Below are 22,455 nucleotides of genomic sequence, written 5' to 3' on the forward strand. Positions count from 1 at the left end.
TATTAGCCGATATGACGAAAATTTTGTAAATAAACCGATATAGATAACAGTCTAAAATAATGTCGTTACAGATTTTACAATATACACAAAACTGAATAAATACTTGTAAAATACTCCTTTTCACAGTTGGTCAAAAACCGGTCAACTTGGGGGAGGAGATTAAAGTCAGTGCCGGCCCACACTATCAAATTTATTGCTTCTGTAATTTATTATTGAATGCATAAACTATTTCTGCTTTCCGTAAATGACTGATAGATTGTCTCTTATAATATTGTGATAAATATTAATGTTAATTTGGTATAGTGTTATGTTTGTCGTTATTTTAATGGTCCTTGATTTAATTCTTCCTTGTGATATATAAGTTAGTCCTTTAACCTTTTATATTTAACGGACAACGGAACGGAAATTCTTCTCATACTGAGTTAATTTTTTACAGACATTTAAAAGTTGAAAAAGGAGAACCTTATAATTTGATTCTTAAAAACAACGCGATGGAAATTTAAAAGAGACAGTGAGTTCATATTTTTCATATGGAGAAATGAAATTAAGTTTGAGCGAAAGAAGTTGCGGGCAGAAGCTAGTTCATCCATTTGAATCGTAAAATAGTTAACCAATAACCGCGATATCATCATATCAGTTATTAATTGTTATTGTTATTGTAGTATTTATGTAAGATTCTTTATCTCTTATAATAATAGATTCGAATTTAGACGGTTTAGTTCTAGTTTTTTATAACTAAAAAGTTATTTATTCGATTAAAATTTAGAAGCCCAATTATTTGTACATATTAAATCTAACAACCTAACATGCCATCTATCCATATTTGATAGAAGACTTTAGTTTATTTCGTGTGAACGCACAATTCTTCTTTCTTCATAATGTCAATTATTTTTGATGTTGGTTAACACTATGTAGTTAACATAGATGAAGATATTTGGTTATTGTCACTCACTACATTGAACCCTTTTGTTTTTATTTTGATACAAATAATGAACTCATGTAAATTTCTAGTTATACATAGCTAATAAAAAAGAGCGTCTGAGTACACGTGTCAGAAGTGAAACTTCTTTGGCAAGATTGAAAGATACACAAATCGTCGCCTTGCTCCATGACGTCACAGAACTCACAGACCACAGTATTGTCATGATGCGACTTTGAAATTTTACCCTCAACGCGCCTAAAGAAGTTTCACTTGAAAATACATCAGGATTACAGTATAAAATACAACAAGCGAAGGCTTTCAGCGTAATGGCAGATATCAATTCAATTCGATTGAGCGTTGTTTGCTCTGTGACTAATTTGCTAAGAGCCGACACACAATATCATAGAACTAATATTTATTTATCATTGGTTATTATTTTAGTTAGGTACGATCTTTAATCGTCGTCATATTATGCTATTTTAATGTCTAACAAGAGCGAAATTTTGCACATACGAAAATATCTGATTCGATTATGATAATAAAAAATTAATTATACAGATTAAACGATAAACATTCAATTCGTTTCAGTAGGCCAAAATGTTATAGAAAGTTAGTCGATGTATGTTACTTCTCTTACAGACTACAGTAATAGGTTTTTTTTAAGGCTTCAATAAATTGCTTTTATGATTTGTACCTTGGATCTTTATAATATAGGGCGTTATTGCTGTACATCTTTCTTAATATATATAAATCTCGTGTCACAATGTTTGTCCTCAATGGATTTATGAATTGGCAGCTGAAAAGAGTCTATAGTTGAACCTGACTCGTAAATCCGTATGCAACAATCGTCTTTTTTTGGGTTGCCTTGTAGAGATCGCTGCCAGCGATAAGGACGCCTTCTGTACATTGATTAATTTATTGTTAAGTTTATAAAATGTATCCTATATGGTGTACAATAAATAATTTTTCATTCATTCATTCAACAAGCTAGTATGAATATCCAAACCCGAATGACATCTGCATTCATGAGAGAAGCGAGCTTTTGGTGTCGAGCACAAGGTGTGGTGAGCCATTGTTTACCCAAGGTCGTGTCGATTAGGGGACGATACAATAGCTTTATGGGGTTAAATTATTATTGTTATCCCTTATCCCAGTTTATGCTTCGATTGCATTTAAACTTGTTGATAGGTACTAATGTCTATATGTAGTTACTTGTGTTTGTCTGTGCACGAAACACAGCAATCGATTGAAGGAAATTTTTACAACGTTGTAGATTGAGGAAGTGGGAAGGGCTGTTTTTCTCCAGGATCAAAGGCTAAGCCAGGATGATAATTATTATGGTAAACTTAATTGAAAAAAAAGTTATTGATAGAAGCTATGATGTGGGAACTTATCTATTAATTATTGCTGTTATCGGTCAATAAAAGAAATTTCAAATTGACTCCCGTCACAGTCTAGCTGACCGTGTCATTACTAACACCCTGCACATAGGTCTTAAAATCTCAGCTATACTATACTCCGATACATACATAACGTCACATACGCCAAGAGCATCATGATTCACCAATAATATAAAACTTTTCAGGAAATATAAAAACAAAATGGCCGATTGTGAAACGATGACGCAAAGCACGGCAGACGAGTGCTTGTATTTTGGGTAGAGATCATTCAATGCAATGATGGTCGGTTGCGTAAATAAATTCAACCGTTATTGATATCGAATTGACTTGTTATTTTAAACTATTGAGAAGGTTGATTGTACTTTATCATTATCGTCATATTTTTTTAATTTTATAGACCCCAATCGCCATTGAGTTCTGAAAATATAATTTTTTAAATACATACTTACTTTCATGTGATATTATAATGGATAGGACTTAACTTTCGTTGTAATATAACTTAGCATAATTCTAAATATTTTTAGTAAAGTATCATAAAAAAATTAAAAAATTGTGTAAATAGGTATGTATAATGTAAGTACAAAAACTGCTTGTCTGTTATTACATCTCTGATCAAAAATATTCACTGTAGAGTTCCTAAAAATATAGTAAATATAGAGTTTAAAATTTACCACAAAATCTTTCTAGATGAACAATGCAACAGGGAGACTGAAATAACACTGTGTATATTTTATAATGTTATTGTAAAGTAAATATTTGTTGAAATTCATCGGGCAAATGCACTTTCCGAAGACAGCTTACGCGAATATACTTAGAACGGAATATTTACATAACAATAGAATATCTCGAAAAGTATAGAATCTAAATACTTGTATTAGGTTTTGAACAGTAATTTTGTAATATTAATATGTCTCTCACAAACATTTAATCGAAAAATGTTATGCAGGGTAGGTACCTGCCAATTAGGAGAGTTTGGTTAACTACTTCTTTTATCTCAATCCGAAAAATAGAGAAGTCTCAATTCAAAGAAAAGAGAGTAAGGAGAGTACTTTCTTTAATGTAGGATATTTTGGGCAAAACGGCTAATCTATGTTCATATTATGAATAAGAGTAACTCTCACTGTCTGGCACTTTTGAGTTTTAACACCTAACCGCTAAATGGATTCTGATGAAATAATTTCGAAATAGGTATACATAGAAGTTTAAAGAACTTTGGTTCTTTTTCCCTTACATCAAATTTTAAAGGGTTGAATTGCAGTAAAGAACGGGATTTCGTTTTTACAGACTAAACATAATATAAGTGGTCTCTCGTATGCAAATAAGTATTTTGCAGAAAAAGTGTCTACAAAAATTAAATAACGAATCCTTTTATTTTCCATGTAACACGTAATTGGTTGCAGTATCCATATCATAAGACAAAATACAATTGCGTCTACTAATTAGTCACTATGTGGGGCAGCCTAGGCAATTAGTGTTGTTGTGACGCAACGCCGTAAATACTCTATGTTATGACCACCGCGTTCTATCCTCTATGCTCAATTTATGGCTAGAAGTACGCCAATTTATGCTATGATTATCTGTGCCAATTCTTTCATTGTGCGCGCAATTCGTTACGCATATCTGTGCTAACTGCTTGTGTATAATTATTTGAAAAGCTAATAACGGGATTTACCGTAACCTACAGTTATATAAAATTGCAAACAGATAATCCGGTGAAACATCCCCTCAGCCGACTGACCTTTTTGCAAAATATTAAATAACGTTCAAGCTTTCATTTAATGTGTAACTTTGTAAAATTATTTCTAATAGCTGCATATTCAAAACAAAATCAACACTTTATCGACATAAATTAGGTACTTACTTTAATTAATTATGCATTTGCCAAAACCATACTTAAATTAACCATGAAGCTGAATGTGGCTTCTACCGCAACCGCAAAGAAAACTTCAGGTACAAATACTATAGGTAGTATGACATTAAATAGATTACCTTTCATACATTTTTACCTCATACCCGTTAAAACTAATTTACCCATATTTTCCCAGTATTTCTCACAATTTAACCTAATTTCATAACTAAGTATGTGCTCATAATTAGGCAAATTAACAGAGCCCTATCGGGAACAAGGTAGGGGCATCTTATTCTGAGGTATTTATGACGAATTACCATAGTTATGATAATACGAACTAACTAAAAAGTTGGTCTTAATTAAGCGAAGCTGAACAAGTGTGAGTAAAGATGGGAAAAGCAAGGCTGGTTAATGTGATGTTAAATGAAAGCATAATATAATTTGGTAGCAGTAAACTGTAATGAGTTGTTCTTAACTGAATACCTACGATCCAAATAATTTTTTCTTTCAGACTTTACGAAATATTTTAATTTATTCTTTAGAATATTTAAATATAATATCATAGCATGGAGAAATTTCGCCCTACTCGTATAATATGATAGTAGGTAACTAGTTTATGTTCTAAAGTCAAACTAAAATTTGTCTCTGTGGCAATTTTATTCAAATCCAAAATCAGTCACTTCTGCGCGTCTACGCGAATGTTATTTGAGTTTATATGAGGTTGTTAGTGGGAGTACGTTTTTTGTCAAACATGAACAATTTTGCTTGCATAATAATGAATTATAGAAGGTTGTATGAATCATAGATATGTGTGAACTTTTAGCATATATATTTAGGTCTCTTGTCAAATATGGTATCCACATTCCACACCGATCTAGTTCACTATTTGCCTACAAATACAAGTGTAGGTCTTATAATCAAGACGTAGTACATAATAGGAAATAGTACAAATTTAATTATACAGTGTATTATTAATTTTAGCAAGAAATTGGCACACTTATCGCAAAATTTATACCGCGAAAGATCACGCGATAACTTCCGACCTATGACATTATATTTTATACTTTTATAGTGTCACGTAACGATTATTAACAGAGGAATGGTGTTATTTTTTTACTAGGTGTCACCTAATATAATAGGATTAATAGTAATGATGATATGTGGGGGTGGTTAGATACAAGTTAAACTATAATGAGGAGATACCTACAATAAACTAAATAGGTGTGAACTGTGAGGTGCTTTAAGAAATAACATCGCCAAATCATGATCATCACTATCATATTGTCATTAAACGTAACAATAATTACAATATACAAGCTTCACATAATATAAAAAAATTGCATCCTTAAAATTCTGTTTCCGTAAAGTTATCTCATAATACGAAAGCGCGATGCACATTCACATTATACAGATTAAATCTTTATTTTCATGGCTATATGGCCAAATAATACTAATACACAAGGGTGGCTTTAGCTTAAGGACAAGGGGTGAACATCCGTAGGGTGAACTGTATCTAATCGACTCTTCGAAGATTTGGTCTCAGTTCCGATTTCCTAAAGTTATCTTATAATATAATTTTGGAATTGGTAAGTACCTAAATGACTGTGTGTGTAAGTACCTAAATGCCGTGTGGTGCCGGCCTAGAATAGCACTACCCCATCTCTACCCGTGGGTGTCGTAAAAGGCGACTAAGGGTTAACTACATGCAAACGGGCAGCAGCGTTATGCATGATCTCCCCCACCATCAACTGCGCTCGCCAACCCGCCTGCCAAGCGTGGCGAGTATTGGCATTCTTTCCCCCCAAAAAGATACACATAAAATACATGAATAGTGCAACAACAACCAGGCCCCTAGTACCCGGCAGCTCCGCTATTCCTGGCTACGGTAGCGGCCATGGTAACGGCGGGGCAAGGGGTGCTAAGAATCACCGGAAGCGATCCGGCTACCACTCCCGACGACCCCTGGCCCTGGTAACATACAACGCACGCACGTTGAGGACGGACGAAAAGATTGTTGAGCTGGAAGAAGAATTGAGTAAGTTACGCTGGGATGTCATAGGGTTATCAGAAGTCCGAAGACAGGGGGAGGACACGATAACGTTGACATCCGGTAATTTATTCTTCTACCGGGAGGGCGACCAACAGTCCCAAGGTGGAATAGGGTTTATCGTTCGCAGACCCCTCATTAACAACATCATATCCATCGAAAGTGTGTCGAGCAGGGTAGCGTACCTGATCCTCAAAATATCTGATAGATATTCTTTAAAGGTGATTCAGGTCTACGCTCCCACCTCGGCACACTCAGATGAAGATGTGGAGGTAATGTATGAGGACATCAGCAAAGCCATACACACCTCGAAAACACATTTCAATGTTGTGATGGGGGATTTCAACGCGAAACTGGGCAAAAGAGGCGATGATGAGTTGAGAGTGGGGCAATTTGGATTTGGGCAGCTGAGTTTCTGGAGAAAGAAGGACTCTTCATGATGAATTCCTTTTTCCAGAAATCTCCGCATAGGAAGTGGACCTGGATAAGCCCCGACGGTAAAACGAGGAATGAGATTGACTTTATCATGACTACAAAGAGACATATATTCAATGATGTTTCTGTGATCAACAGGGTCAAAACCGGCAGCGATCACCGTATGGTAAGAGGCACATTGAATATAGATGTGAAACTCGAAAGGTCTCGCTTGATTAAGTCAACTCTTCGACCGTTCCGCACCCTAATTCAGAACCCCGAAGGCTTTCAACTCGAGCTCCAAAATCGCTTCGCTTGCCTAGGCGATGACGTATCTGTGGACGATATGAACAACAGGCTTATCGAAACGATTCGTACGGTAGGGTTGCATCACTGCAAGATTCCCCGTAAGAATCGAACACAAAAACTTTCCGACCATACCCTCAAGCTCCTGGCAGAGCGACGCTCTTTGCTACTGAATACTTCCGATGAAGCGAAGTCATATAGGCAGCTCAATAGACGAATTACAAAGTCCTTGCGACACGATATCCGCTCCTTCAATACGAAAAACATTGAAGAAGCGATACAGCGAAATAAAGGCTCAAAAGTGTTCGCAAGAGATGGATCTATTGGGCAAAGCCGGTTGACTAAGCTGAAGACGGATAGTGGCAAAATTGTGTCGTCTCAACCGGAACTACTAGGCGAGGTCGAGAAGTTTTATGGACGCCTTTACACCTCCATTACTAAGCCTGTTGCGAGTCCGGCGAAAGATCCTAGAGCCCGACTAACCCGACATTACACCGAAGATATCCCGGACATCAGCCTGTACGAGATTAGAATGGCTCTCAAACAGCTTAAGAACAACAAGGCGCCGGGTGAGGATGGAATCACATCTGAGCTTCTGAGAGCGGGTGGCACACCAATCCTCAGAGTGCTACAGAGGTTATTCACTTCCACCTTACTCGAGGGCACTGCGCCAAAAGCATGGAGCAGCAGTATGGTTGTCCTCTTCTTCAAAAAGGGAGACAAAACCCTGTTGAAGAACTACAGGCCAATATCACTGCTGAGCCATGTTTATAAGCTGTTTTCGAGAGTCATTACGAATCGTCTCGAACGCAGGCTTGATGACTTCCAGCCTCCCGAACAAGCCGGTTTCCGAAGAGGCTTTAGCACCATGGACCACATACATACGCTGCGGCAGATTATACAGAAGACGGAGGAGTATAATCTGCCATTATGCTTGGCGTTTGTGGACTATGAAAAAGCCTTTGATTCGATCGAGACTTGGGCCGTATTGAGGTCTCTTCAGCGTTGCCGCATTGACTATCGGTATATCGAAGTGTTGAGAAGTTTGTATGAAAACGCCACTATGTCAGTCCGGGTTCAGGAGCATTGCACAAAGGCAATTCCTCTGCAGCGCGGGGTCCGACAAGGAGATGTTATTTCTCCGAAACTGTTTACCGCTGCTTTGGAAGATGTCTTCAAGCTCCTGGACTGGCAAGAACTTGGCATCAATGTTAATGGCGAGTACATCTCTCACCTTCGATTTGCCGACGATATCGTAGTCATGGCAGAATCCCTGGAAGACCTCAATACAATGCTCGGTGGCCTCTACAGAGTTTCACAACAAGTGGGCCTTAGCATGAACATGGATAAGACGAAAATCATGTCAAATGTCCATGTTGTGCCCACTCCGGTATCAGTTGGAAACTCTATTCTCAAAGTTGTTGACGAATACGTTTACCTGGGACAAAGCGTCCAATTAGGTAAGTCCAATTTCGGGAAAGAGGTCAATCGTCGAATCCGACTCGGCTGGGCAGCGTTCGGGAAACTACGCAACATCTTTTCGTCCAAAATCCCTCAGTGCCTGAAGACGAAAGTCTTCGAGCAGTGTGTGTTACCGGTGTTGACTTATGGATCTGAGACGTGGTCACTAACCGCGGGCATGGTGCACAAGCTTCGCGTTGCACAACGAGCTATGGAACGGGCTATGCTCGGGGTTTCTTTGCGTGATCGAATCAGAAATGAGGAGATCCGCAAAAGAACTAAAGTCACCGACATAGCCCACCGTATTAGTAAGTTGAAGTGGCGCTGGGCTGGGCATATAGCCCGCAGAACCGATGGCCGCTGGGGCAAAAAGGTTCTAGAGTGGCGACCACGTACAGGACGTCGCAGTGTGGGACGGCCTTCAACGAGGTGGACAGACGACCTGATCAAAGTGGCGGGGAGCCGCTGGATTCAGGCCGCTGGTGATCGGTCGTTTTGGAAATCTTTGGGGGAGGCCTATGTCCTGCAGTGGACGTCTTGAAAGGCTGGAATGATGATGAATGATGAAATGACTGTTCGTTTTATTCCTATTCTACAAAAATAACACATTATGTATAATCTTTCCGTGCATTTATCAAATCAAAAATAATATTATTGCATATAAAAATCTAGAATAATAAAGAAAAATTACTATAAACAACGTCGATATCTTATTACTGAAAGGTCAAATTGATATCATTCGTACGGTTTAAAAATAATAAAGATGTAAAATATATTATTTCAAACTTCCTATTTCCGAACGACTAGACAATAGATTGTTATTTATAAACGAATATCCGAAATTGGGATAAAGGGAGGTGGTGACCGTAGCGCGTGCGGGGTCGCTTCTTTATTTTTTGTTATTATTAGGTACATTTTTGCCATCTAGAGACCGAAGGGAACGATTATGAATGGAAGAATACATTTTTTTAGTGGTAACGTTGTTTGACAATTTTAAATAGTTTAACGTTAGAATATCAATTAAACGTAGGTATCGTAGGTAGTTGCTTATTACATTAATTGTTATGCAATTAGGTACAAAATATATAAATTGTATTTCTATTTCAATAAACGTTTACTTGGTTTTGTTATAGCATCATTACTTTGAGAACTAGGTGTGATTGTGAATAAACATTGTATTTTAAAACCACCTACAGTATCATTAACATAATGTAACTTTAAAATTGTTAAATGTTTCATGAATACCTGCATCATTTTTCAATTTATTTTTTTATTTATCGTAATACTTTAAATAGATATATACAAAGCACTTACCAGTAAAAAAAGCCAAGTACAGATTAAGTTATAATAACACAAACACAAAGTTTTTACGATCACAAAAGTTCTGTTGAGCTTACTAAGTTTATACACCTATACTCTCAGAAATCTTCCGCGCTACTGTCAGGTTCTAAAGTCGAATAAAATTTGATGACAAATGATTGGTCAGGAAATGGCGCGCTGTCACTTTCTGTCATCAGTTTCCCGCTGATTTTGGCATTTCCTGTGAAATATCCATAGAAAATAGAAAACAACATTTTGGAAATGAACTTTCAAAAATAGTTCTAGAACAAACACAACTCTTCATCTCGTCTCTAAAAGCATCCATGCTTTTTAGTAATAAAAATGGGTCATAACCTTGTCATAACTCATAGACTTAAAAGTAGCAAGGCTTTTTTTATTATAATCTATGCTGTATGCACCAATCAGTTAGCTGATATTTGATCTTGTTTTTATGTCAATGTCAAAGCGACAGTTGTGATAAAAATAAAAATGCCAGCTGCGTTTGCGGAGATAATTGATGATATTGAAGATTTAATATCTTCACAGGATATCACACCTAAAGAAAGATATGCGAGTAGAAAAAATGTGAACATACGATCCAAACGGCGGGAAACCAAAGAAGCGCCTGTCGAAAAAGTTGTCTTAGAAAGTGTTGTCCCAGGTATAACCTCAAAATCTGTGTTATTTATGTTTATAAGTTTATAAATTATATTGAATAATTACGGTTATGTTGTATGAGCAATAAGTTGTGAAAATTGACCCAATTGAATCTATTTGCACGCACGTATAACATGTAGCATTAAATGTTTTGACTAAACTTTTGTGTTCTCAAACCAAACCTTTTTTCTTATATTTGTTTATTCAATTGATATAATATAACACAAATCATTGTTTATGTCGCATTGTTAGCACCTGATTTTTGTGAGTTGTGCTAATCATATATGCTACTTATAATTTATAATATTTTTTTGAACTTGCATCATACCATTGTAATGGCATATTTTCTAGACATTCCATTATTTATTTATTTATTTATTTGTAATTATTTATTCTACAAAATATGAGAAAACAATAGAATGCTAAAAGAAGAAGTATTACAAAAACATAATATGAACAATAGGCGGCCTTATTGCTAACAGCAATCTCTACCAAGCAAACTAGCGGGAGAGGAAATGCAAGAAGATTATGGGATAGTGCAAAAATACAAACAAAAGTATTTTTTGCCATAAAAACTAAAAATAAAATGAAAGTATTTCATATTTCATTTTATTATTGAGGTTTCGTAACTTTATTGCATAAGATGTTATATTTGTTACTACAAATTCATTTTTTACCATAGGTTCTTTCACATTCATTTCATTTATATTTAATATAATATTTCATCTTTTCAGGCACACAAACAATATACGTAAAGACATGGGGCTGCGCCCACAACAGTTCAGACTCAGAGTACATGGCGGGGCTCCTCGCCGCACATGGCTACAAACTTACTGAAGACAAGTGGCAGGCACAGTTGTGGTTGTTAAACTCGTGCACTGTTAAGAATCCCGCTGAGGACCACTTTAAGTGAGTTTTGTTTTTATCATTAACTAAATTCATGATAACAGCTATATTAGCGTATTTTTGCTGTCTCTGATATTCTAAATTCGATTTTTATTTATTTTAAAAGTTTTCTTTATATTTTAATGTGCTAGTTTAAGGCCTTTACCTGCCAGTGTCCTCTCCATATATTTATTTCACCTCTCTATCACTTAAATTTCACCATCACTTGATTTCACTTCACTATGGACTCTGTTCAACACTCCATGATGGAAATGACTGCTACATTTAATAAGAAAATGGCTGAGTTTCAACGGGATCTGCAGAATTTAAGCAGTAATAATTCACAACCTGCCTCTAATAGCCCAACATCCAAATTAGCAGCTGAATTCAACGCATTCCAGTCCTTTGTGCTATCATCCCTCAAGACCTTACAAACTCAAATTACATTTTTATCAAACCAGTTTAATAAACTGGAGATGCGGAGTCGTAGAAAAATACTATTGTTCCACGGTGTGCCTGAAGATAGCAAGGAGCTTCCTTCCAAACTGGCTATTAAAATCTTGACGGATCATCTAAAAAATCTAGATTTGACAGAAGATGCTATATCACGGTGTCATCGCTTAGGTGTTTCAAAGAAAGATAAGCCAAGACCTATAGTCATCAAATTCAAAGATGCTGTTATGAGAAATAGCATTTGGTATGCTAAAACTGATTTAAAAGGCAGCGGTTTCACTTTATCCGAGTTCCTAACCAAAGATAGGCATGATGTTTTTGTGGCAGCAAGGGCTCGCTTTGGTATTACTAACTGCTGGACCAAAGAAGGATTCATCTTTGTTCAACTTGCTGACGGTGCTAAGCAAAGGATCTCTGTGATGGCTGATCTGGATAATATTCCTTCCATCCATGCAAGTTCGTCCCCAGGTGCGACTGGATCCACTTCCAACACTCATAAGGGGTCCAAATTGGCGCAGAATGCTAGACCGAAGAGACCTGGCCGAGCTAAGTAATCGCTGTACCAAATTTTCATGTATTTTGTTTTTACTTCAATCTTAATTTCCCTTGTAGTATCATATTTATACAATATATACCTAATCTATTTTTCATTTCTCTTCCGTGGCTAATATCTAAATTGTTATATGTTGTAACTAAATAATTAGTCTACTTGGTAGGTAGTTTGTAAACAGTAATTGTAGGTATTAATAATAGTATAGTACTCGATTATTTTTATTCTATCACGTCACTATCACAATAATTCTGACTGTAATAATATTTTGACAAGTGATAGCAATGTCAAATGTCAACGCAATGTCTTTGTGAATTATTGTTGTTTGTAATTTTCTAGTTTTGGATACTTGTCTTTTAGTTTCGATTACTTTTGTAGCAAATTTAAGTGTCTCACGTTTTACGAAACTGGTGGTAATGGAGTGTTTACTGGTCACGCTTATTTTATTTTATTTTTCTTGTATATTTATGTATTTTATTATTTTATTCATATATTTGTAGTATTTTATATTTTATATTTTATTTATTTAATTTTTTCTAAAAATGTCTTTAGACATCAGCATTTCTAGCGACACATTTGTTTCAGTTTCGTCGATCGAAGAGCAATCAGGTGAAGACAGCTTTCACAGTACATCATCTCCTTTAAATGTCCCCTCCCTTTTCGACAATGGTCTTAAGAACTTTAACGTTGTTCACATCAATGCTCAAAGTATCCCGGCTCACTTTCCCGAACTATTAGCTTCTTTTGATTGTAATTCTCTTCATGCCATTTTAATTTCGGAATCCTGGCTAAAACCTTGCTTACCTTCTTTATCTTATACTCTCCCAGGGTTCCAATTAATTCGCAATGACCGCATTGGTAGGACCGGGGGTGGAGTAGCTATCTATTTACGTTCGCATATTCCTTTTTCCATAATTAGTAGCTCTCCTCAACCACCACCTGCTGATGCGGCTGAGCACCTTTTACTTGAGGTATCCTTATCCAACACGAAAATTCTTCTTGGTGTTTTCTACTCTCCCAATTTAACCGTTAACTACTTTTCGTCTTTTGACCACCTCCTTGATATTCATACCCCTGCCTATAAACATATAATATTTATGGGCGACTTCAACACCTGCCTTCTCAAGGATGATCTACGTAGCAAAAAGTTAACGTCTATCGTTGATTCCTTTAACCTAAAAATCCTTCCTCTCAGCGCTACCCATTCCCTTCCCAACTGTACTCCTTCTCTTCTTGACCTTATCATAGTTTCCTCTCCTGAACTTGTCGCTAAGCATGGTCAGTGCTCAGCTGATTTGTTCTCCTTCCACGATTTAATCTTCCTTTCCTATAAATTAAAGCCTCCTAAAGCCAAGCCTAGAATTATTATGCGGCGCAATTTTGGTAAAATCGATGTAGATCGTCTTTGTGACGATGCCGCTGATACCGACTGGTCGGCCATTTATTCTGCTGGTTCCATTGACGAGAAGGTTGCGTTATTTAACTCTTTACTTCTGAACCTATTTGACAAACATGCTCCCTTGCGCCCAGTCAAGTTGAAGCATTTGCCCGCGCCTTGGATGACGGCTGAACTGAAATCACTTTTAAAAAAGAAAGCCCGTGCGAAAACTAAATTAAAGATGCATGATTCTGATGTTAACAGGGAAAAGTATCAGAGTATTCGAAATCGCTGCAATACATTATGTAGGGATGCACAACGACGTCACATTTCTACATCGGTCGAAAACGGCGACCCAAGCAAAACGTGGAAATTTCTCAAATCCCTCGGTATTGGAAAGGCTGCGCAAAATTCCATTCCAGACACAGTTACTATCGATGAACTAAATTCTCACTTTTCTAATCCTCTCTTGGATTTTAACACAAATTCTAAAGCTCGCACCTTAAGTTTTCTAAATTCTTTATCTTCTTCTGGCTATCCTCCGTTTATTCTAAGTCAATTTTCCGAGTGTGGTGTTAAGAAGAGCATATTGTCTATAACTTCGAAGGCTGTTGGTAGTGATTGCATTGGTCGGAGCATGATTATTCCTATTTTATCCATCGTTAATCCTGTCATCACACACATCCTAAACTTTTCTATTTCCTCGAGTACATTTCCTGTTATTTGGAAAGATGCTCATATCTTACCTCTTCCTAAAACCTTGAATCCTGTCTCTGCTTCTGACTTCCGCCCCATTGCTATTCTTCCTTTCCTGTCGAAAGTGTTAGAACGGCTGGTGCAGGAGCAGTTAAGTCGCTTCCTTAATTCCCATAATCTCCTTAACCCCTATCAATCTGGATTCCGCCCAGGTCATAGCACGACCACTGCACTTATTAAAATCACTGATGACATACGCCTGGGTTTTGACAATAAGCAGTTAACAATCCTTTCATTGCTTGACTTTAGCAATGCTTTTAACACCGTCGACCATGAGGTATTGTTGGCCATGCTACGCTCTATTAACATATCTCCAACGGCTATTGACTGGTTTCAAAGTTACTTGCAGGGACGTCGGCAGCGTGTTCTGGTGGAGAACCTAACCTCTTCCTGGAGCAATGTTCATGCCGGGGTTCCGCAAGGTGGCGTGTTGTCTCCTCTCTTATTCTCAATCTTTATTAACTCTATCTCCAATAACATTACTTCTCCTTATCATATGTACGCAGACGATTTCCAACTATATTCGCACGTGGCCCTGCCTGAACTTTCTGAAGCGATTTTTCGTACTAACACTGAACTCGCAGCCATCGTCAATTGGAGCAAGGAACATGGTTTAAAGGTAAACCCCTCAAAAACTAAAGTCATTATAATTGGTAGCAAGCCGCTTATGAGCAAAGTTAATTGGGATTGTTTGCCGGATGTAGTGGTCGATGGTACTCGCATCCCCATCTGCAAATCCGTTAAAAGTCTTGGATTGCACCTCGACCAGCACTTATCCTGGACAGAACACATCAAGCAAATTCGGAAAAAAGTGTTTGCTACTGCATCCTATTTGCGCCGTTTGCGAAACTTTCTGCCGATTTCCACCAAAATTGCGTTAGCCCAATCCCTTCTACTTCCTTTCCTTGACTATGCCGATTCCTCATTTCCCGATCTTTTTGAGTATCAGCTAGACATCCTTGAGAGGGTGCAAAATTTCTGCATCAGATTTATTTTTGGCTTACGTAAATTTGATCATGTCACCGAATTTCGCAAAAAACTTAATTGGCTTCCCATCCGTCTTCGCCGGGATGCCCACATACTTAACCTTCTGTACTGTGTTCTGTTTGATCCTAAAACGCCAGGGTATCTTAAAACTCAATTTAATTACCTTAGTTCAAATAACTCACTCTCTCTTCGCTCTTCTAATCTTCTGCTTCTTTCTACACCGGTTCGCCGCACTAATTTCTATGGATCTTCATTTACTGCTCGCTCTATTCAACTTTGGAACGCTCTGCCTGAATCCATTAGGCGGGCGCAAAATGTCAAAAGTTTTAAAGCTCTTGTCAAAAATCATTTCCTGTCTTTATAATGTGTTGCTTATATTTATTTTATATTATATAATAGTTTGTCTGTTTTTTTTTTCCGTACTGTATTTTTGTAGTGTATTTAGTAGGTTATGTACTATTATGTGTATTTATATTTATAGAATATGTAAGTATATATTATTATATTTATATAAATATATATTATATATGTATATTATTGTATATATATCATTTTTATTATTTCTATTGTATGTAATGCTTAATTTATTTATAGAATTGGCGCCAAGTCGCGTTCTAGCATACATTCCTTACCAATCAGGGTTGCCTGGAAGAGATTGCTTTTGAGCAATAAGGCCGCCTTTTAGTACGTATTTGCCGTGTGTTTTCATTGTATTTAATTTTAGTTTAGCTTATTTATGTTGGTATATTATGTACAATAAAGAATAAAATAATAATAAATAAATAAAATATATTCTTTACATTGTAAATGGAAGAACAGTTATAGCAGACAAGTGGGTGGGTCACATTTGCTGTTTACATTATGCTGTGGCGCATATTTCCATTCTATACATAGCTAGAATGCAACCATAGGAAACTGCTTGTGTATATATTGTAATGCTGTTTTCAAGTCTGTGATTACAATATATACACGAATATCGCGTACTGATTGTGTATACTTTGTACTGCTTGAACAGAAAGACGCTGCTGTGGCCTGTGATATGTTATGTTCATTATATTAAAAAAAAAAACTACACGGGAAATACATTTTTTTACAATCACAAAATAATCTTTCCTATATTTTAAGTTTCAAATTTAAAACCGTTTAAAGTATAATTTACTTAGTGTAAGTTTTAATTTTTGCATACGGCTTTGCCTGCATAGTCAAGGCCAGTTCCCATGGCCTTAGAAACAAACATACTTTCGCATTTACAACATTAGTAAGGATTAATTTGATAACATATAATTATAGAAACGAAATCGAGCTCGGTCAGAGCCGCGGTATCCACGTGGTGGTGGCGGGCTGCGTGCCGCAGGGCGCGCCGCGGGCGGAGTACCTGCGGGGACACAGTGTTGTGGGCGTGCAGCAGATTGATCGCATCGTGGAGGTTGTTGAGGAGACGCTTAAAGGTACATAAATGTCTTACTTTTGATTTATTTGTACTTATATGATATTTTTAGCTTTATGTAGCATTGAAATGCTTTATAGATAATTTTTTTTAAAGGATTGTAATAGATTTTAGTCTATTTAAAAAAAATAACTTGCAAGGTGTCAACCATAATGGAACGAATTTTCCTTTCTATACGAGAGCGAGAGAGACAGATAGAGAAACACGAGCACGCCGAACAACTATAGCCAAAATACAACTTTTCGTCTTAATTTTTTCCGTCTAGCCCCCTTAACTATAACAAGCGTATAATTAAATTATTTGATTTACAAAAGTAAATTATTTGATTTATGGCCTGAAGTGTAATGATATTCAAAAGTTGATTGATAACAGTACTGATTATTGATAACGAAATAGTAACTAGATGTTAATCACATCTTATAAATCTATTAAAACTTACAAATATTTTCCAGGTCACACAGTCCGTCTATTCGGTGCTAAAAAGACTACCGAAGGCCGGAAAGCGGGAGGGGCTTCCCTCCTCCTACCAAAAGTACGAAAGAACCCTCTAATAGAGATCATACCAATTAACACGGGTTGTCTGAACCAGTGCACGTATTGTAAGACGAAACATGCGAGGGGTGAACTGGGCAGTTACCCTCCAGAGGAAATTGTGGAGCGAGCGATACAGTCTTTTAAAGAGGGGGTCGTGGAAATATGGCTGACTAGTGAGGATACAGGTAATAACTTGTAAATCAGAATTAAATTAAGCAATTAGGTAAAAAGATACTAACAATTATATGGATGCAATTATCTGAAATAAATCAAATAAATAAATAAATAAATAAATTGTCTTTATAAGGTTAATGTAAAAAAAATCGTGTACAGTAGTTTGAAGGTACATAACTAGTACAATTTTATGTTTTAACTAGCGGTCCGCCCCGGCTTCGCCCATGGTATATATTCTAGTTTGTGAAATAGCAAATTGTTGCTTAGCAAATTGAATCTCTTTAAAATGATTTAAAATCAATTTAATTGCATATTGTACAGAGATTCTTCTTTAGGCTCTTCCCTGTAGAAACTGCTCTCCAAATTATTAGTTTATGTTATTTGATGATTGCAAAACGCTTTACTACATAGTATAAAACAAAGTCGCTTTCTCTGTCCCTATGTCCCTTTGTATGCTTAAATCTTTAAAACTACGCAACGGATTTCGATGCGGTTTTTTTTAATAGATAGAGTGATTCAAGAGGAAGGTTTTAGTACATAATTTATTATGTAAGCTAGTGAATGAATAAATATTTCACATTCAACCAAAACTAAATTCTACATTTATATCAGGCACATACGGCAGAGACATAGGCACATCTCTCCCGGAGTTACTCTGGAAGTTAGTAGAAGTGATTCCGGCTGGTTGTCGCTTACGGCTGGGTATGACGAACCCACCTTACATACTGGAGCATCTACAGCAGGTGGCTAGTATTATGCACCACCCGAGGGTATATAAGTAAGTGATATATCTTTGATTTTTCTGGTTTCTTTCAAATGATTTGGCTTGATGATGAAGTTTCTGAGCTTTGCGTCTATTTCAGATGTATCTATACTAATATTATTAAGCTGAAGAGTTTGTTTGTTTGTTTGAACGCGCTAATCTCAGGAACTACTGGTCCGATTTGAAAAATTCTTTCGGTGTAAGATAGCCCATTTATCAAGGAAGGCTATAGGCAATATATCATCACGCTAAGACCAACAGGGGTGAAGCCACGGGGGTGAAACCGCGAAGCGCTAGCTATTATTATAAAATCTTTATTCTAAATTCTATTCAACTGCTGTATCCTACCATTATACAAAATATATTTTTTATAAAACAAAACACATCTCATTTATGTATCTCACCTATATACAAAAATTATTTTCATCACTGTTTTCTATCACCTAAATATACACTAGATTTTAATAATAACACATCTTACATTATTTTCCCTTGATATAAATTATTAACGTATCACGCCCCATAATACATAATTTTTACCTGTATGAGTTTTTTTTATCCTTCTATAATAAAAGTGTTAATATAAATAACAATAATTTGCAGATTTCTACACGTTCCCGTACAGTCGGGAAGCGATCAAGTGCTGGCCGATATGAAGAGAGAATACACGAGAGCGGATTTTGAAAAAGTTGTCGATTTCTTAAGGGAAAAGTAAGTGACATTTTCTATGATAGATGTGGTGAGTGTAGGTGTGAATAGTTTGTGGTGTGTCTTTTATTATATTTTTTAGTGAAATAACCAGAAAATGAATGGTGGTGTACTTGATGTATAGATTGTTGTATATAGAAAGTTTGTCTATTTTTAAAAAAGACAAACTGTTATAATATTGATGAAAAAATTGAAATTGTAAAAGGGGGTTGTTTATTCAAATCAACCTAATTGAAACACAATCATGGAAGTAGGAAAGTATACAATTTTTATTGTCAATTATTAAACTATACTTAGATAATGGTTCATAAATACTTTTAAAAGTTTACATTTTTTTATATAACTAATATGTTTATAAAAATTCCAGAGTGCCCGGTATGACAATAGCTACAGACATAATCTGCGGCTTTCCAACGGAAACGGAGAAAGATTTCCAAGACACGATGGATCTCTGCAAGAAGTATTTGTTCCCGTCGCTGTTCATAAATCAATTCTTTCCACGTCCCGGCACTCCGGCTGCTAATATGCAACGGGTATGTATTATTGTACTTATATTATGTGTTATTGTATTTATATTATGTACTATACTATATCCACCGAGTCAAGTTAATATAGCGCTCTCTCTGTCACGTAATCCCATACAAATGACAGAGACAAAAAAAGTCAGTGGGCGTAAACCATTCTGAATGTACGTACACACTGCGCTACTCTTAAATAAAAGATAGCTTTCTTCCCACGACTACACTTGCCTTTTTAATATAATAAGTAGGTAAAACATTGGGCTAGTAGAAGTTTCTTAAAATAAATAAAAAAAGCTTTTATTAAATTAATGTATTTAATGTGAAGGAAAAAAAAACAAGAGTAATAAAATATTTACATCATTTATTTTCATTATAATTTACGTAATTATTATAATTCAAAAAAACCCCCGACACAAAAATAATCTAAGTACACGCCAGGTCACGGAACAATAACAATAAAATATGAGCGCGTCTGCACAGTACGGGTACCACGATCAGACTAATACATACGTTATACAACAGTAGTACACAAATACTCGCGTATACTTTGTAGTGAAGTAAGTAAAAATAGCGCTCCAAAATATACAGCGCCAGTACGCATGCGGATTAATCGTGTATGTTTCGGAGTAAGCGCGCCGTCTTTCCATTGCTCGCGTTTATATTATTGTATTGCTGTTTTTAAATCTATTATTACAATGCACTAAAATATACACGTAGTCTGTACAATGCATTAACGGTTATCGCTGACCAATCACAAACAAGTCTATGTTTTCCGTATTAACTTGACTCGGTGGATAGAGTATAGCTATGCTCCGCGGTTTTATCCGCGGTCTTAGCGTGATAATACAGTATATTAACACGCTAATTATAGCCGATGGCCTTCCTCGATAAATGTGCTATCTAATGACGAAAGAATTTTTCAAATCGGACAAGTAGTTCCTGTTCGTGATAATGTCTAATTTATATACAGTCGTTGATATGTTTTGAAATTAAAGCTCACAAGTAGGTATAAGATAACAATAAAACAACACGAATCATCTTAACTTTTATTTTCGTACTAGCTGTGCCCCGCGGTCTCACCCGCATGGCTCCGCTCCTGTTGGTCTTAGCGTGATGATATATAGCCTATAGCCTTCCTCGATAAATGGGCTATTTAACACCTAAATAATTTTTCAAATCGGACCAGTAGTTCCTGAGATTAGCGCGTTCAAACAAACAAACTCTTCAGCTTTATAATATTAAGTATAGATTTCTTATTATACTGATTTGAAGCGTTTGTGATAATTTAATTTCGTTTGTAACCTTTATTTGAGACTAGATATCCGCCCGCGGCTTCGCCCGCGTTTGCAAAGAAAAACCCGCATAGTTCCCGTTCCCGTGGGATTTCCGGGACAAAAACTATGTGTGTCCTATGAGTTAATCCAAGTTACCCTCTATATGTGTGCTAAATTTCATTGTAATCGGTTCAGTAGTTTTTAGTTTTTACGTGAAAGAGTAACAAACATCCATACATCCATACAAACTTTCGCATTTATAATATTAGTAGGATTTTTACAGACGTTGATACGTTTCGAAATTATTAAAACTCACAAGTAGGTATAAGATAACAATAAAACAACACGAATTAAATCTCAATAATTTATTTCCTTATTACATATTTATACCTACTTACTCAATTTCCACAGGTACCTGCGCAAGAAGTGAAAAAGCGTACGAAAGCGCTCTCCGAATTCTTCCGTTCCTACTTCCCTTATTCAAACCGAGTCGGCGAAACATACGAAGTCCTAGTTACAGATGTATCCCACGATACTAAATATTTTGTAGCCCACAATGAGTTTTACGAACAAGTTTTAGTGCCGAAAAATAAAGCGCTTATGGGCAAAATGGTGACGGTTAAAATAGTTGAAACTTCCAAGTTTTCCATGATAGGGGAACCAATGGATAAACCAAAGATGCCCGGGTTGGTTCAACCCCTCAAAAGGGGGGAGGTCTCTGGATTAAAAGTGGAGGGGAAGAAAATACCGATACCGATTTTTGTGTTATTTGTAGCGGTGCTTCTGAGGGTGCTGTGGATTTTTTTGTAAATAATAAATTGTTTTATAAAGTTTGTTTTGTTTTATTTCGTCTTTCTTTTTAAGGCGTGATACAATAGACTTTGAACATTACTGACACGAAATAAGGTGCTTATTTTAATGAATTTTTTAAACATTGCCGTTTGTACATGTTGACAGCCTTTAAATAGGCAGACTGCCTTCTTAGTACAGAGGTTTAACGGAAGAGAGTAAAAGCGATGGGTCATAGGTTTGATCCCCGATGGGAAAGAATACAAAAAATGACTCGGTCTGGCAGGACACAGGCTCTTAATTAGAGAATACCTAATTTTAGCGTAACTTGAAAATAACAGAAGCCAAAAGATTTAAAAAAAAGTCGGTCATTCTGCGTGATCACGCATCACGTGAAAACAACATATGAATACCTTTTTAACACTCCATGTATAAAAGTTAGGGTTTTAGAAATGTTGTGGCCATATCGTAGATTTGCTCATTTCATGAAATGGCCAACATAGTTTGATCAGCGTTAGAGGACATTAAGCGTCTGCCGCGTTTAGGGACCACGCCCAACGAAATAAATCAGTTCGCGATAAAGTTGCAAAATATAGTTACGGTAATATCGTGTTTAGATGAGCGAGGATACTTGCAAAACGATCGTTAAATCGTCAACGTTTCACGATTTGGTCATCGAAATTTGGCCAATACATCCTCACTACATCAAAACGTTCCTAGATATCACTTGTTTATTTCATATTTACCTATATGTCTAACGTTGAAACTTGAAATCATTTTTGAAATCGGTCGAGTACCTAGTAGTATCCGAGATATTTTTTGGTCCATGCCCGAGATAAGTGTGTTCAAACAAACAAACT

General features: G+C 36.3%; 3 protein-coding genes across 4 annotated transcripts in view; 2 read left to right on the forward strand and 1 right to left on the reverse strand.

Moving 5' to 3' along the window:
* The window catches only part of LOC123694125 (protein trapped in endoderm-1), a 48,885-nt gene extending 39,086 nt beyond the window's left edge, over positions 1-9,799 (reverse strand). For both annotated transcript variants that reach the window (XM_045639436.1, XM_045639435.1), the window contains exon 1: positions 9,714-9,799. The gene's annotated coding sequence lies outside the window, so the exon portion shown is untranslated. The remainder of the gene's footprint in view (positions 1-9,713) is intronic.
* LOC123694588 lies at positions 5,900-6,480 on the forward strand. The gene is made up of 2 exons (XM_045640056.1): positions 5,900-6,380; positions 6,440-6,480. Exons 1-2 carry the CDS (start codon positions 5,900-5,902, stop codon positions 6,478-6,480), a joined length of 522 nt encoding a protein of 173 aa, XP_045496012.1.
* A 371-nt stretch (positions 9,800-10,170) lies between the features above and the next one.
* LOC123694449 (threonylcarbamoyladenosine tRNA methylthiotransferase) lies at positions 10,171-21,639 on the forward strand. The gene is made up of 8 exons (XM_045639891.1): positions 10,171-10,380; positions 11,111-11,285; positions 16,676-16,833; positions 17,285-17,551; positions 18,153-18,318; positions 18,907-19,014; positions 19,379-19,544; positions 21,218-21,639. The coding sequence occupies exons 1-8, from the start codon at positions 10,209-10,211 to the stop codon at positions 21,614-21,616; spliced, it is 1,611 nt and encodes a 536-aa protein (XP_045495847.1). The 5' UTR covers positions 10,171-10,208; the 3' UTR covers positions 21,617-21,639.
* The last annotated feature ends 816 nt before the right edge of the window (positions 21,640-22,455 follow it).

Source organism: Colias croceus, chromosome 9 (assembly GCF_905220415.1).
Source record: "Colias croceus chromosome 9, ilColCroc2.1".
In the NCBI taxonomy this organism is placed as follows: domain Eukaryota; kingdom Metazoa; phylum Arthropoda; class Insecta; order Lepidoptera; family Pieridae; genus Colias; species Colias croceus.

What these genes read in the sequence shown, in the direction of transcription:
- LOC123694449 (XM_045639891.1), top strand. Translation starts at nt 10,209, where the DNA reads ATGCCAGCTGCGTTTGCGGAGATAATTGATGATATTGAAGATTTAATA. An exon ending in CCCGCTGAGGACCACTTTAA is followed by an intron (nt 11,286 to 16,675) that starts GTGAGTTTTGTT and finishes ATATAATTATAG; the next exon opens with AAACGAAATCGAGCTCGGTC. An exon ending in CGGCTGCTAATATGCAACGG is followed by an intron (nt 19,545 to 21,217) that starts GTATGTATTATT and finishes CAATTTCCACAG; the next exon opens with GTACCTGCGCAAGAAGTGAA.
- LOC123694588 (XM_045640056.1), top strand. Translation starts at nt 5,900, where the DNA reads ATGATCTCCCCCACCATCAACTGCGCTCGCCAACCCGCCTGCCAAGCG. An exon ending in CAACATCATATCCATCGAAA is followed by an intron (nt 6,381 to 6,439) that starts GTGTGTCGAGCA and finishes TATTCTTTAAAG; the next exon opens with GTGATTCAGGTCTACGCTCC.